A 16,487-nucleotide genomic window follows, 5' to 3' on the forward strand; every position below is an offset into this window, starting at 1 on the left:
ACCCAAGACATATTTTCCTGGATCCCAGGATAAATGTTATTTTGTGCATTGTCCCTGCTTCAAATAAATAGATTTCCATTCCATTCCATTCCATTCCACACACACTCTGCTTCAGCCATTGAGATGGGAGATGGGAGATGGGAGATGGGAGATGGGAGATGGGCGATGGGCGAGACGGAGATGGGAGATGGGAGATGGGAGATGGGAGATGGGAGATGGGAGATGGGAGATGGGGGATGGGAGATGGGGAGATGGGAGATGGGAGATGGGAGATGGGAGATGGGAGGGGAGACGGGAGATGGGAGATGGGAGATGGCGTGCACAAACCTTGGCACATGCAGTCAGGGCTTGAGGATGTAGCCACAGTTTCCGTTGGTTTTGAACTTCGCCCGGTTCAGCTGGAGAACGCGACCCTCCGACTGGTAGTTCAGAGCCACTGAGAACCAACAAGGAACACAGTAACCCTTTAGAACCACACTTACAGGGGACTAAGGACTAAAACTGATGATGAACTACATCGATCAATATTCACCCAATATAGAACCTACATACAACAAACTCACATGTGCACCCACACACATAGCTCCCACATCAGCACACACACACAAATACTTATCAGCACCACTATGATGATAACAAAACAAATAAAAAAAACATATACGTATGAACACCTAGACACACACATACGCATATTTCAGACACACACAAACTTTAACTCTCACAGAAGAAACACACACCTTTAACACACACACACACGCACACAGAGTGTAAATACCCATACCCAGGTGGCAGCCAGCATTCCAAAAGGGCTGTGGGTTGAAGTTGCTGGAGTCCACTCGGTAGGAGGAGGGGTAGATGCGGGAGAGCTGCCGCTGGTTGAAGTGGCTGAACTGGGCTGCCTTCTGCTGCAGGATCTGATGACCCTTCGTCTCACTCAGGGACGACACCTGCCAGCTGGACGAGGCTGCTGCAGGAGACAACACACGCACACACACATGCAGATACATGCACACACACACACATGCAAGTGATTAATAAAAATATTAATAAAAACACATGAGTAAAAGTTCATGCAAGCACACACACACACACAGATAAACAGACGTAAGCGAACACACATGAAAGCATACACACACACACACACACACACACACACACACACACACACACTTTGTGGTATAAATTATTACCGGTACTACGGTTTGAAGACATCACAATGAGAGAAAGAGACAGTAAACATGTATATAACCTCAATGGTAATCAAGCGAAACACTGAAGTTATTCTTAAATAACACCCTTTTATAACTTTTATAACTATAAGTTTTACTAATAGTTAATAATATACTGAAGCTATTCTGCTTTTCTCTACGTGTATCCCGGGGTATTCCGGTGTCTCTCTGCGTCTCTCTGTGACTGAGTGGAGCCCGTTTGGAAAAAAAAAGCTCACTCGGCCTTGCAGCTGCTAAGATAAAGACGTCACCAAAGGCGGGCTCTACTCAAAACAGCCAGTGAGAAAGAGCAATCGGGTGAACGCTATGCAACCTGTGAACAAATTTGTGATCCGTGATCACTGTTTAAACCTGTAAACTTTGTGTCTCTCTGTAATTAAGGTTAGAAGATCGTACCTTTGGCAGCAATAGTGTTCACTAGTAGTGAGACTGGAAATCTGACACAACTTCAACTCTCACCTTGGGCCTCTATGTCCAGCATGCCCACTGATTTGGTGTACTTCACCAGGTCAGACAGAGCCCTGGACAGCTTCATGGTCTTCTTCTTCCTGTGAGGTCACACACACACACACACACACACACACACACACACACACACACACACACACACACACACACAGCCCCTCGGTTAACCAATCGGCAAACAGAACAGAACTCCACAGATAAGGAGTTAAAGCTGCAGTTGGCAATTTGTTTTGATCATATTCACTGAAAGCGACATTATGCTCCGACAGAACAACATAAATCTGCCGGTTTTAGAAAGAAACCCGCACTTCTACCTCCACCTAGAGCCTGTAATTTGGTTTGCAAAAATCCACAGCTCCCGGTTCTTCTAGTCCAATCAGAGCAGGGCTGAGATCTGACAGTAAATCACATTCTGGTGCAGTCTGGTGCGCACTGACGAGCACAAACTCGATGAAAGGGTCCTTGGTGGTAGTGGGGGAGGGGCATGAGAGTTGGGCATGACAACAAAAACAAGTCCCCTCAATCTGTCAGACTTGCCAAATGCAGCTTTAAAGATATCCTAACCCTTGGCTGAAAACCCTGACACACACACACACACACACACAGACACACACAGAGCAATTACAGGTGAAAAAGTCATTGCCTATGCGAGACACCGTGCATGTGTGTTTGTGTGTACCTGCTGTGATGGAGAGGTGCTCGTGATGCACTGCTGCTGCTTTCCTGGTCCGTATCGGTGTCCTCAAAGCTTGAGGTCTTCTTCAGTTTCGTCGACTTTTTCTACATATGAATGAAGCACAGTCCAGTCAACACACTGCACATCTTCACAGTTTTGGTTTTCCATTGCAATGTTCTTGTTGAACCAACAATATCTCCTCAAAATTTCTTCATGTACATGGTGTGTTGGTCTGTGTGTATGTGTGTGTGTGTGTGTGTGTGTGTGTGTGTGTGTGTGTGTCACACTCACACCTTGCGTTTGGAGAAGCTGCCCATGAAGGAGCGTCCCATGCGTTTGTTAGTGCTGGAGTTGGCCTCATCTGTGGTGTCAGTGCTGTCCTCTGCTTTCCCCTGCACACACAACATCACTGTCACAACATATACTGTGTATTTGGGGGTGTGTGTGTATATGTGTGTGTGTCTAAAGAATCATCACCAGCTGAAGGAGATGTTTGGTCTGACCAGACAAGACACACACACACACACACACACACACACAAATATATATCATAATAATTAAAAACCATTAAGCCTAATTATACACAACACTAATTACAGTGTGTGTGTGCGTGTGTGTGTGTGTGGCACTAATATACTGTAGATATACTCTATACCAGCGGTCCCCAACCACCAGGCCGCGGGACATTCCTAACCGGGCCGTAGCCTACGACATGAGTTTTTTAAAAAATGCATGCAAACTAAATAAACTCAATTTAATTCGCAATAATGTCACATTCGCAATAATACCCACTGACGATGGTGAGCCAGATACCTCAAAGAAAAAGAAGGGGTCATTCAATACGAAATATGACGAGTCATATTTAAAATATGGTTTCGCAGAGACCGGTGACTCGCATGCACCAAGTCCTTTATGTATGGTATTTGGCGATAAGTTGTCAAACGAAGCAATGAAACCATCAAAGCTAATTCCACATCTAGAGTCCAAGCATCCTACACTTAAAGACAAACCCCTTGAGTTCTTTGAGCGTAAGAAACGCGAGCAAGAAGGACAAAAAACGAGTGTGTAAAGCAACCACATCGGTGAACGTGGCTGCGCTAAAAGCCTCATAGTGGCTAGTCGGATTGCTAAATCTAAGAAGCCCTTTACTATTGGGGAAGAGTTAATTCTGCCTGCTGCTACACTCTTAAAACAAATGTGTTGAAAACAACACAACTTGCGTTGTTTTTAACTCTGTCCAGATCAACACTTGTCCTTTATTTTTTTATTTGGGTGTTGAAAATAACATCACTGTGTCCAGATAGGGACAACACAATCGTTTTAAGAGTGTAAAGGCATGTGCAATGAACTCCTTGGGGAGGCTGCAGCTAAAGAAATAGCTCAGGTACCGCTTTCTGCAAGCACTGTCCATAGGCGAATTGATGATATGTCAGAGGATATTGAGGCACAGTTGTTAGAGAGGGTGAATGGGTCACCGTGGTACGCTATCCAAGTTGGTTGGTTGCAGGTCACTGGCCAGAGTGTTTGAGTTGCGAGAGCCGCTGCAGAGATTTCTTACAGAAAAAAAAGTCACCGTTAGCTGCATATTTTAGTGATGAGGACTGGGTGTCAAAACTCGCTTACCTGTGTGACATATTCGGGTTGCTTAATGACCTCAACCTGTCACTCCAGGGGAGAATGACGACTGTCTTTAAACTGGCAGATAAAGTCGCTGCATTTAAAGCCAAGCTTGATTTGTGGGTACGACGAGTGGACCGGGGTGTATTTGATATGTTCCAAACAGTAGTGGGGGTTTTGGGAGAGACTGAAGCAGGGCCCTTTCTCTCGCAGCTGGTGCGCGATCACCTTGTTGGGCGTTTGAGCGTTACTTCCCATCCTCCAAAGATCCACGGCAAACCAATGAGTGGGTCCGCAACCCATTTGTCAATATCCCGAATAGTCCAAACTTGTCAGCGCAGGAGGAAGATCGAAATTGAAAATGACGGTGGTCTTAAGAGTGTGTAGGCTATGAGGAAACCTCTCTGGCGGGTTTTTGGATGAAACCCAAAGCAGAATATCCCGAGATAGCCGTAAAAGCGCTAAAAACGTTGCTACCATTTCCCACCACGTATCCATACGAGGCCGGGTTTTCGGCAATGACTGCAACTAAGACCAAATTGTGCAATCGACTGGACATTTCAAACACACTGAGGGTGTCACTGTCTTCCATCACCCCCAGATGGAACCTTCTTGTTGCAGGGAAACAAGCACAGGGCTCCCACTGTATTCGTAATGCACGTTTAGTTCCTATGTTTTGTTACCATATTTTGTTAAGCATGTTCACACATGATAGATGTAAACAGATGTAACAGCAACAGATGTAAAAATTGAAGTTGTTCAATTTTCATAGTTCATATTGTTAAATTTTCACTTCTTCAAGTTCACGTTTTTCACATTTTTAAGAGTTTGTTACCTTCACTGTTCATACATAACTGGAGCTAGTTCTTTTCAAGTAATGCATGCACAACACGGAACATGGAACCCCCGACCCCCGTGAAAAAAAAATGGGAATCAAACCAGTCCATGGTACATAAAAGGTTGGGGACCCCTGCTCTATACAATAGCTCTACAAAATGTGCAAATGCCCCCCACACCACCATCCCAACCCCCCCCCCACACACACACACACACAGAGGTTAGATGATAAACACTCTGCCAGTTAAATCTGCCCTTCATGGAACTCCATTCATTTAAAACTCAACAGCTGATTGGCTGGTCTTTTCTGTGTGCGTCACACACCTCGTCCCTGTCTGCCTCGGTCACCCAGATGTCACGTGTTGCCCCCTTTTAAGAGGTCAAAGGTCATTTATTCAATACATCCTCCAGGACCATTAACCACACTGAAACACATTACGGCCACTGAAGTAATTAACTTCTCATGACCGTGTCCACTGGCAACTTCGGACAGACTATCGATCTAGCCAACCAATCAGAACCGACCTGAGAGATTACCACTCGATCACAAGCTGTGTGTGTGTGCGGCAGGAGTTAATAATAAGCTAACAACAGAGAGAGAGTATTTCTGTGGCCAACCTTGTGTGGAGACTTGTCTTTGTCCTTCTTGCCTGAGGGGGGCAGTGCTGAGATGGTGAAACTGTCAGGGTCTTCTCTGTCGCGGATCTTGGACTCCTTCATCAGGTTATCCAGCTTCTTCTTGGCCACATTCTCCACCTGCTTACGACTCATAGACGTCTGAGAGAAAGAGAGAAAGAGATATGAAACTCTTTGGCAAAATATTTTTGGCTTTCAAATTTTATGTCTAGAAAGAACATTGAATTGAATTTATATGACGTGAATTGGATGACAGACAGGGGAAGGGGGGAGGGAATGAGTGTGAGAGAGAGAGAGAGAGAGTGTGTGTGTGTGTGTGTGTGTGTGTGTGTGTGTGTGGCAAGGACTAGGCCAGAGAAAGAGGGTCTTTGTGGATTCGACACAGGCTGTGAAAGAGGGAAGTAAAAGAGATTGTCATGGAGAAAGAAAAGCTCTGTTTCTGGATGAAAAACCCCACAAAGGCATCTAAATGTGTGTGTGTGTGTGTGTGTGTGTGTGTGTGTGTGTGTGTGTGTGTGTGTGTGTGTGGTGCTGACTTCAAAGCTTAACAAAATCATTTGAAATGCATGTGTAGGATTGTGTGTGTGCGTGCGTGCGCATATATGCATTCTTCAGAATTATTGTCAATAGATCACTTGTAATTATAAAATTACAGATCCTTAACTGAATTTTTGTAAATCTTTAGAATATTAAACATATTATAAGGGAGATCCCTTTGAAAATCCTAGAGCAATGCCTCCTCTTCACCAGTAGAGAGCACTGTTGTCTAATACTTATCCAGCAACAGCAATTACCTTTGATTACGACCCTTTTATCATTCTGCCAACTGGAGTTCAAATAATAATGATGATGTCTTATCTAAAATAATCAACATTGATGATGCTGTAAATATTGAAGGTGATTTCTATGAGAATCAAAACAAATTTGAGAGACTAACTGAAGTGTCCTTCTCCCCTGAGCCTTACTCCACTCTGTCAGAGCCCAGGTCAGAAACGCATCCTTTACTTCGGATTTTTTTAGAACATTCCAGGCTCAGAATGTCGGGGCATTCTGGAACCAGGAACTGGACAGTGTGTAGGTGCAGGGTTGCCAGGAGGCACAGACTGCCGCAGTATAAACACTCAACAACATATACATTATATCCATATACATAGAGTAGTGGCATCAAGAGGGATGAGAGCAACTATACATCTTAATGCTCTCTCTTTCTCTCTCTCTCTCAAAAACCTGACCACTGAAACATTCATCCCCTCATCCTATATCCTCCTCTTCAGAGAGAGGGATGCAGAAAGGAGGAGAAAAGAGGAGAAAGCTGACTGGAACACTGCATTAAACCCTATGTGCAACATCCATCAGGAAGGAGATGAGAACGCATGAGACGGAGAAACAGAGAGATGGAGAGAGAATGAGAGCGAGGGAGGGAGAGAGGGAAAAATGGAGAGAATCAGAGCAAAGGAGGGGAGAGAGAGAGAGAGAGAGAGAGAGAGAGCATGTGTGTCTGTGTGTGTGTGTGTGTGTGTGTGTTAGCAGAGATATATAAAGCAGGCAGAGAGATGAGCAGGAGGCAAGCCCATGAGAGCGAGACCAAAATGGGACTCACTAATAAAGCAAAACACACACAAACAGAAACCCTACACTTATACACAAACTACGAACTTTAACACTGGCAAGCCGAAGTAAAGTTTTGCTAAATTAAAAGTATAAAATATCATTATGTCAGTTATACATTCCGGGAAACTTTAATGACCCAGTTTCCCATAGAGATTCCTTCCAAGTCATTATCTCAACGGATACTTAAAAAAAATGACAGTTTAAAATTTGGAATAATAACAAACAGTTTGTGACAGTATTTTTCATATATGCTCTAGTTTAATTAGTTCTTTTGTGTAATATATACTGTACTGAGTGTGTCACATAACTCCCCATTAAGTATAAAGTAATTATAGTGACTGTGTGTGTGTGTGTGTGTGTGTGTGTGTGTGTGTGTGTGTGCTTATACAGATAACATCAGCCCTAGCACCTGTGCTAAAATGAGAGGATTTCTCTGTTCCACTCTGTTGAGCTGTGATGAGTATGGGCTGCTGCCAGTAACAGGTTGAATGGCACACCCCCAAACAGGGGCTTTGCACAAACACAACATACAGCTTCTAAGCAGGAAGTGATTGGGAGAGACGGAGAGATGGGGTGGGATCAGGAAGTGACCGCAGGTAGGACTCGAACCTGGGACCCACGAGAGCGCTGTAGCCTGTTGCGCCACAGTGCCCCCCTTCCACACACACACACACACACACACACTTACATCTCCGTTCATGAGTTTGCAGTCGTCCTCCATCTCATCTGCACTGTCCTCGTCTGACACATCCCCTTCCTCAGCGTCCTCATCAATGTTAGGGGGGAGCTTCTTTCCCTGGAGAGCAAACACACACACACACACACACACACACACACACAATTAATGTCAATGCTCTTTATTACATTTACATAAAACAATGCATCAATGGAACAGCATTGTTTAATTGTGTCAGATATTGCAATGAACAGCATGGACAGGTACATAATTACATCCCACACACATACACACAAACACTATGCGATATCTCTTTCTATTTCACTCTCATACACACACACACACACACACACACACACACACACACACACACACACACACACACACACACACACACACACACACACACACACACAAAACCACCCACATATAGACATAAGCATATAACAAAAAGGGCTTACTCCCAAAGACATAGCTTCACACAACACGGACACAGACATGGTCATTTGAGTGTCCACATACCGGTACTCATTCCCTGGTCCCTCAGAGAAAAGCCTTTCATCAGCATACTGCATCTCCCGTACTGCCATTCCCAGCTAGTATACATACTGTGCATCTGGTGGCTTTGTATAAAAGTATACACAAAATGACTAGATTTTGCTCTCCCTTGATACTGAGCCAGTGCTGGCAGGCAAAGGCAAAGGTCAAAGGTCAACGCCCACAGGCCTAGTAGTCCGGTGGACAGCCCATAGAGCCTCATTGGGGACCCGGAAATGTTGAGTACACCAAAGTTTTATGATGGAAATATGTAGTATGGGTTCTCAGCATGCAGAAACTGCCGGATGCAAATTTGCATATTTTGGGCAATTTGTGTAATTGAGCTAATTAGCATAAATTAGCATAATCGCCTATATTGATCATATTATGAGAGCTGCTTGGCCAAAATGGACAATGTTAGTATGTTTTTACGGGTTACTGGAGATGCTGAGTCCATATCTGACATTTTCAAGTTTCTGCATGCTGGGGACCCATACTATATATTTCTATCATAAAACTTTGGTGTACTCAACATTTCCGGGTTCACCTTTCTGTCAACTGGACTATAGTGGACACTGGTGGGCCTACTGGATGCCGGACTTTGGTGGCACAAAGACAGCCACACGGCCCAAAAAGTGTGCATCTTTGCATGTCAGTATGTATGGTTATGTGTGTGTGTGGGTAAATAGATAGATAGATCGATAGATAGATAGATACTTTTATTAATCCCCAAGGGGAAATTCAGGAAGGAGGAGTTCACTCTGGTCCATGCACTAATAGTAGCTTCAGCTGTAAACACACTCACACACACACACACACACACACACACACACACACACACACACACACACACACACACACACACACACAGGAGCTCACTGACCCATGCCGTGTTCTGAGCAATTTGTCAGGAGAAGCGACTGGCCCACTTTTAAGCTCAGCTCGCTTGTTCCGACAGGAACGTGAGTCTGATCCAATTACTGTGGCCAGCCTGGCTATGCTGCTCACACTCTACTGACACACTCTCACACACACACACACACAGACACACACCACACACACACACACACACACACACACACACACACACACACACACACACAGACACAGCCAGTGGCCTTAATTACACTGAAGGCAAAACTACAAGCATCCCCTTAGCTCCAAGTCTTCATAAACACTTCAGGTAGCTTTACAGAAACCTGCACATACTATAAGTCTAAACACATCTTCACCGAGGCCTTAAGACATCTTTAGGAGGTTTCTCAGAATCTTAATGAATCTTTATACATTTACCAAACTCTAAGAAATGCCTTTAGGAAAGCTTAATAAACTGTATGTACTGATGAGTTGTTTCAGTAAAACACAATGCTATGTTTGTGAACCTGTATGAGCAGTCTTACACTTGTGATTATAGCAATGTCTGTACAAATGTGTAAAACTGTGTACAGAGAAAAACTACACTAAGTTGAAATGGTTGGTCAAACGTTACAGAGTGAATCTACTGTAAGTACCGGTATCTAACAACAAGGGATTACCGGTACATGAGCATTGGAGCCCCCTAATTACTCATTGAAGGCAGAAACTCCAGCTTCATGCCTACGGCCAAACCACAGTCATGGGCATATCCTTTCCCAACCCCAGTCTCACTCCATAGATATTGTTTAATCATAACCATATAGAAAGCAACCTAAAGCCGCTGAAATCAAAAGAGTGTCCCCGTGTATGTCAGAGAGCAGTGGTGTGGTCACCTTGATGAGGATCTTGCCCTTGAGGGCCTCTGGGGAGGGCAACCGTCCAGACTCGTTTGGGGTGACGGATGACAGGTCCAGCTTGTCCCCCAGAACCTCCATCAGGTACTGGGCCATCTTCTTCTGCTGCGGGATACTGCAGTGGTTCTCTACGGACAAGATCACTGGGTACCTACAGATCAAAAGCAACGTCATGAACTAGAACCCTCTAGAACACTTGTGAAAAGCTCTTGAACTCATAACACCACTGATAGAATGCACTCTAGAGCTGTTTGAGCTTGAGAACAAGGGAAGATGACATCTTCTACAGAGCCTGAAGGCTCTGATTTCTAGAACACTCCAGAACACTCAGTGAAAAGTATAAGTATAAGTATAGGTATATATACTCTTTTGATCCTGTGAGGGAAATTTGGTCTCTGCATTTATCCCAATCCGTGAATTAGTGAAACACACACAGCACACAGTGTACTACACTAATCCCGGCACAGTGAGCTGCCTGCATCAACAGCGGCGCTCGGGGAGCAGTGAGGGGTTAGGTGCCTTGCTCAAGGGCAATTCAGCAATGGCTACTGGTTGGGATTCAAACCGGCAACCCTCCGGTTACAGGTCCGAAGTGCTAACCAGTAGGCCCCAAAAAAGCTCCAGATGTTTAGAGCACTGTTGAAGCACTCCGGAACTTTCCATAAAATTACTTTCAATTACTTCCTAATAGGTCTTTGCTACACAAAGACAACCCAACAACAGTATACTATATTTAGACTATCAGCAGTAGGCCTACCCCTCTGCGATTAGCCTTAGTGAAGCGTTTCAGACAAGTAAGAAAATGGAGTGTTTTAATGAAAGGAAGCATCAATAGAAGAAGAACAACGTTGGCAAAAGCGTTTTTACAGCGTCAGCACAACCCCTCCACAGTAAATGTCTCGGTGTGAACAGTACAAGTGTGCTAAATGACCAAATGATAATGTAAAGAGCCAGAGCCATTTACCCAGATATGACAAGGCCTGCTGATCTATGAGCAGACACACGCACACACACATGGCAGAAACTATTATCCGACTTAGAGGCTGGTATAGTGGGGATGCCTGAGCGTTTCTGCCCATTAATCACAGTCTGACAGGGCCTCTAACGAGCTGAGCAAGGAGGCGAGGACTGGAGAAGGAATTTATGATGCGTTTGGAAACATTTCAAAAACACCCTTGGGAAACATAGTTAGGGTGCTTTTGCCACTAGGAGAATTTTTTTTGGCTCCAATTGAGCATGTTTCAGGTGTTTTTGAAGCCTGCTCATTGTCTACACTAAGATTCTTCAAGGATTAAAAAAAAATATTCTTCTGTGACAGTATCTTCCTGGTGATGTGTGCGTGTGTGTGATTGTATGTGTTTGCGAGCATGGGTATGTCCATGTGTGTGTATTGACTTTTATTGCAGGCACTAAGGTCAGAAGAGAGAAAAGGCTAGTTTGCAAACATTACTTTGAAATTGAACAAGCCTTATTTCATTAACAAGAACAATACCTTGATAAGGTTCTATTGCATCTGCTAATAAGACCAAAGCTACCAGCTATTTGCCTGGCCTCTTAGGCCATTATATTAGCTCAAAGCTAAAAGTAAGCAACGTATATATTCTGAATAGACAGTGCAGTATCTTCCTGGTGATGTGTGTGCGTGTGTGTTTGTGAGTATGGTAATGTCCATGTGTGTGTGTGTTTGTGGTAATGTCCATGTGCGTGTGTGTGTGTGTGTGTATGTGTGTGTGTGCTATTATATTAGCTCAAAGCTAAAAGTAAGCAAGGTATATATTCAGAATAGACAGTGCAGTATTTTCCTGGTGATGTGTGTGCGTGTGTGTGTTTGTGAGTATGGTAATGTCCATGTGTGTGTGTGTGTGTGTGTGTGTGTGTGTGTGTGTGTGTGTGTGTGTGTGTGTGTGTGTAAGCAAGGTATATATTCAGAATAGTAACACTGCTAATGTCATACGGCACCCTGGTTTTACAATGAAAACTATACGTTAAAATCCAACATTGAAGGAAAGCAAATCTATTCTGAGAAAAAAAAACAATACTTAATAAAGAAATTCAGCAAAGAGCAGCTAGGTGAGAAAGATGAGCCAACATAGCCATGACCGTCGAGCCATCGGTGTCATTCCTGTCCCAGATCAACCTATTTCCCCAAGAATGACATCAAAAGACATGTCACCATTGGAGTACAGGAATGAGCTATGCACCAGTGTGTAGTTTAGAGGTGATGTGTGTGTGTGTGTGTGTGTGTGTGTGTGACTACTCTTGTGCCCAGGAGGGAATCGCTTGTGTGTGTGTGTGTGTGTGTGTGTGTGTATATGTGTATGTGTGTGTGTGTGTGTGTATATGTGTGTGTGTGTGTGTGTGTGTGTGTGTGTGTGTGTGTGTGTGTCTTACGGGTTCTTAACGAAGGCGTATTTGTTGATGGTCTCAATGACGTCTTTGAAAAGGATTTTGGAAGTCAAGGTGTAACCGTGGTGCACAATAGGCTCTCCATCTTGTCCATCCCAGCAGTCCACTGGAAAACACACACACACTGATCAACAACATGCAAAAGGTTCCGCAGCCTTGCACGCACACACACACTCACACGCACTTATCAATCAAAAACCTGCAAAAGGTTCTGAAGCCTTGCACGCGCACGCACACACACACACACACACACACACACACAAACACACACACACACAAACACACACACACTTATCAATCAACAACATGCAAAAGGTTCTGCAGCCTTGCTCTTAACTCATTGAATGCCAAGCTGTTTTCGGAAGCTTTGTCCTAGAGTGCCAGCAATCTAGACCATTGTTGATGATTTTTGTACAGCCACAGCATATTCTGTGTTATAACTATGAACACATACAATGGCTCGTTTGAAAGGTGAGACTTTAAGCTCTCAGTGGGTGCAAACCGTGTATTTATACACGCTTCTGTTCCTGAGAAATCCCAAGCTAACCAGTGGCTAGTTTTCATCAAAATCACTGTTTTTTTTTCTAGAAATGGAGATATAACGTCTTTCATGAAATATGAAGTGTTGCCTGTAAAGTTTCCGGGAAGTGACCTGGCGAGACTGCCACCTAGTGATAGACCCACGAAAATGGCCTGGTTTTTGAGCTGGCGATGCATCGTCACTGATTCGACCCAAAGCGGCAAACCGAGTTATGATAAAATGTCCAGATAAAATGTCCAGATTGTGCGTTTTCATGAGTTTTTCGATCATCATATATTTCATTTCCATTCATCACAGACTTCCCAAAATCACAAATAAGGTGTGTTAGAGTGTCTAGTTTCATAATTAAAAAAAAAAAAAAGCTAAAAACGTAATATTATGTTTTTGGCACTCAACGCATGGGAAGGAAAAACGTAGTATTACGTTTTTGGCATAATGAGTTAAACTCCAATGCATCTGCAGCCCTATGCGTGACTAAATCAGCTGGTACCTACCAGCCTCTCTGTGAAACACACACACGTGCGCGCACACACACACAAACACACACAAACACTCACACAAACACTCACACAAATACTCACACTCTCTCTCTCTCTCTCAGGCACACTCACTCACTCACTCAAATTCACACACATACACACACATCCACACACATGCACACACATGCACACACATGCACACACATCCACACACATCCACACAACATATCCACAAACAGACAAAGACATAAACAGACACACACACACTAAAGGGTCTCAATGTGATTATTTTCCCTGGTAAAATAAAAACAGACAAAGACATAAACAGACACACACACACTTGTAAAGGGACAAAGACATGACACACACTTGTAAAAGAGATTGTAAATCTGTGATTATTTTCCCTGTGCAAAATAAAACACACTCTATTTTACACACGTGCACACACATCACACACATATCCCACACACATCCACACACATATCCACAAACAGACAAAGAGACATAAACAGACACACACACACTTGTAAAAGTTGTAATCTCAATGTGATTATTTTCCCTGGTAAAATAAAAATACCTTCGCTAATTCTCTCAATAATTCTACTGCCACTTCTCTCTCTCAGGCATACTCACCACTCACCAAACCACACACATACACACATTACGCACACACATGCACACACATGCACACACATGCACACACATCCACACACATCCACACACATCCACACACATATCCACAATCAGACAAAGACATAAACAGACACACACACACTTGTAAAAGAGATTGTAATCTCAATGTGATTATTTTCCCTGGTAAAATAAAACACACTCTCTCATACACACACACACATTCCGCTAATTCTCATTCAAATGAAAATTCGTGTTTCTCTGTGCATCATACTGTATGTTCCAAGCTTTCTAAAATATGCACACACACAGACACACACACACACACACACACACACACACACCGACACCCACTCACCCTCTACACATCTGCAGCCAGCCTGCAGGACCCAGGCGTACATGTCGACGCGGGACTGCGACATGAGCTGGTCGCCCATAAGGTAGGTGTTGTGGGAGGAGGCGATGAAGTAGTCGCAGAGTGGCTGGCTCATGTCCTGGACCACCTCGTCGTGCGCCTGGTTAAAGATGTCCCCCTCTGGACTCCGCATGTAGTTGGTGAATCCTGCACACAGGGTGGGGACACGGGTGGTAAGCGGCTGTGTGTGTGTGTGTGTGTGTGTGTGTGTCTTGAGAGAGAGAGAGAGAGAGATAAAAGCATGTGTTGCATATCGAAAAATGGATTTCTGTGTCAATGCATGTCTGTGTGTGTGAGTGTGTGTATGTCTGTGAGTGAGAGAGAGAGAGAGAGAGAGAGAGAGAGAGAGAGGAAGAGGGTGAGAGAATTGTGTGAGAGAGGGGTCTTTGGCTTAAAGTATGTGTATGTGTATGTGTATGTGTGTGAATATGTGTGTGCGTTTATGTGTGTGCGTGTGTGTGTGTGTGTGTGTTTGCATTGTGTGTGAAAGCCTGAAGCATAGGCTGCAGAGTGTGTGTGTGCCAACTCATGTGAGGCTGAGAGGAGTGGTTTAGGAATCGATGATACTATTGATTGCTTTCTCCAAATCCTTGCTGCCTGTGAAATAATCTGCTGTTGCTTTTTAATACTGTCGGGCAGTGAGGGCTGAAATGAGGTCTGTGGGCTGGGAGCACACACACCCACAGACACAGACAGACACAGACACAGACACACACAAACACCCACCCACACGCACACCCACCTTGCCCAAACGCGACAGGGGCACGCTGCACGCCCCACACACACCCACCCCCACACACACCCACACCCACACGCACCCACACGCACACCCACACGCACCCACACGCACACGCACACCCACACCCACCCACACGCACACCCACACGCACCCACGCACCCACACGCACACCCACACGCACACCCACACACACCCACACGCACCCACACGCACACCCACACGCACACCCACACCCACACCCACACCCACACACAGCATGCGCGGCACGCGACGCACACACACACACACACACACGCCGCGCCTTGCGACGCTGCGCACGCACGCGCTGCGCACGCCGCGCCGCGCACGCACACAAGCGCCAAAACAGCGCACACACACACACACACACACACACACACACACACTCTGAGAGAATAGCTTCAATGTGTGGGGATCATTTAATGTTTGGCAGATGTCACTGTAGGGATGATTTAATGAACATCACTGTGTGTGAGAGCATCTGAAGATGTGAATTTGTAGGAACAGTTCTGAGAGAGTGAAAACAGTTACAGCTGTGTGTGTGTGTGTGTGTGTGTGTTTATGTGTGTGTGTGTGTGTGCTCCATACAGGAGAAGACACACTACTACTCACCGTCGATACCCAGAACCCCTTGCTTCTGGTTGTCAGGGCAGGGCTCAAACTTTGCCACAACCTCCATGCAGTGTTCTTTAGTCACCTTGGTCATCTAAAAAAAAAAAAAAAAAAAAACACACAAACACACACACGTGAGGCACTGAGGGTGTGAGAGGCCCAGTCTGAACATAAATTAGGGAGTCGAAGACAAACAACCCAAAAGGAACCCATAGCGTCACTGGAAACCACACACACACACACTCACGTGATCTTCTGTGTGACTGAGAGAATAACTGAGACAAACAACCCAAAGAGAACAAACAGCATCACTGGGAAGCTAGTAGAGCCCAAGCTAATCCCATTAGTGACATCACACATACACACACTCTGTCTCTCTCTCTCCCACATAGAAATGCACACAGACATGCAACCCTCTCCCTGACCCTATACACCCCCCGCCCCCCCACAATCGGATTGTCCGTCCATGGCAGCTGTCCCTTAAACGAGGCAGAATCCTATCCATGCTAATCAGTGTCAGGCCATTTCACAGGACCTGACACACACACACACACACACACACACACACACACACACAAATTCAGTCCTAACAGC

At 44.8% G+C, this 16,487-nt stretch overlaps 1 protein-coding gene across 1 annotated transcript in view; it reads right to left on the reverse strand.

Moving 5' to 3' along the window:
• The window catches only part of plch2a (phospholipase C, eta 2a), a 71,506-nt gene that overhangs the window by 14,577 nt on the left and 40,442 nt on the right, over nt 1–16,487 (reverse strand). Inside the window, 12 exon segments of the mRNA XM_048240655.1 lie at nt 328–346; nt 348–436; nt 782–967; nt 1,689–1,777; nt 2,374–2,474; nt 2,664–2,762; nt 5,443–5,601; nt 7,760–7,867; nt 10,033–10,204; nt 12,445–12,565; nt 14,468–14,671; nt 15,894–15,987. Of these exon segments, the coding sequence (XP_048096612.1) occupies nt 328–346; nt 348–436; nt 782–967; nt 1,689–1,777; nt 2,374–2,474; nt 2,664–2,762; nt 5,443–5,601; nt 7,760–7,867; nt 10,033–10,204; nt 12,445–12,565; nt 14,468–14,671; nt 15,894–15,987 (1,441 nt within the window).

The sequence above is a fragment of the Alosa alosa genome, chromosome 4 (assembly GCF_017589495.1).
Source record: "Alosa alosa isolate M-15738 ecotype Scorff River chromosome 4, AALO_Geno_1.1, whole genome shotgun sequence".
Lineage (NCBI taxonomy): Eukaryota > Metazoa > Chordata > Actinopteri > Clupeiformes > Clupeidae > Alosa > Alosa alosa.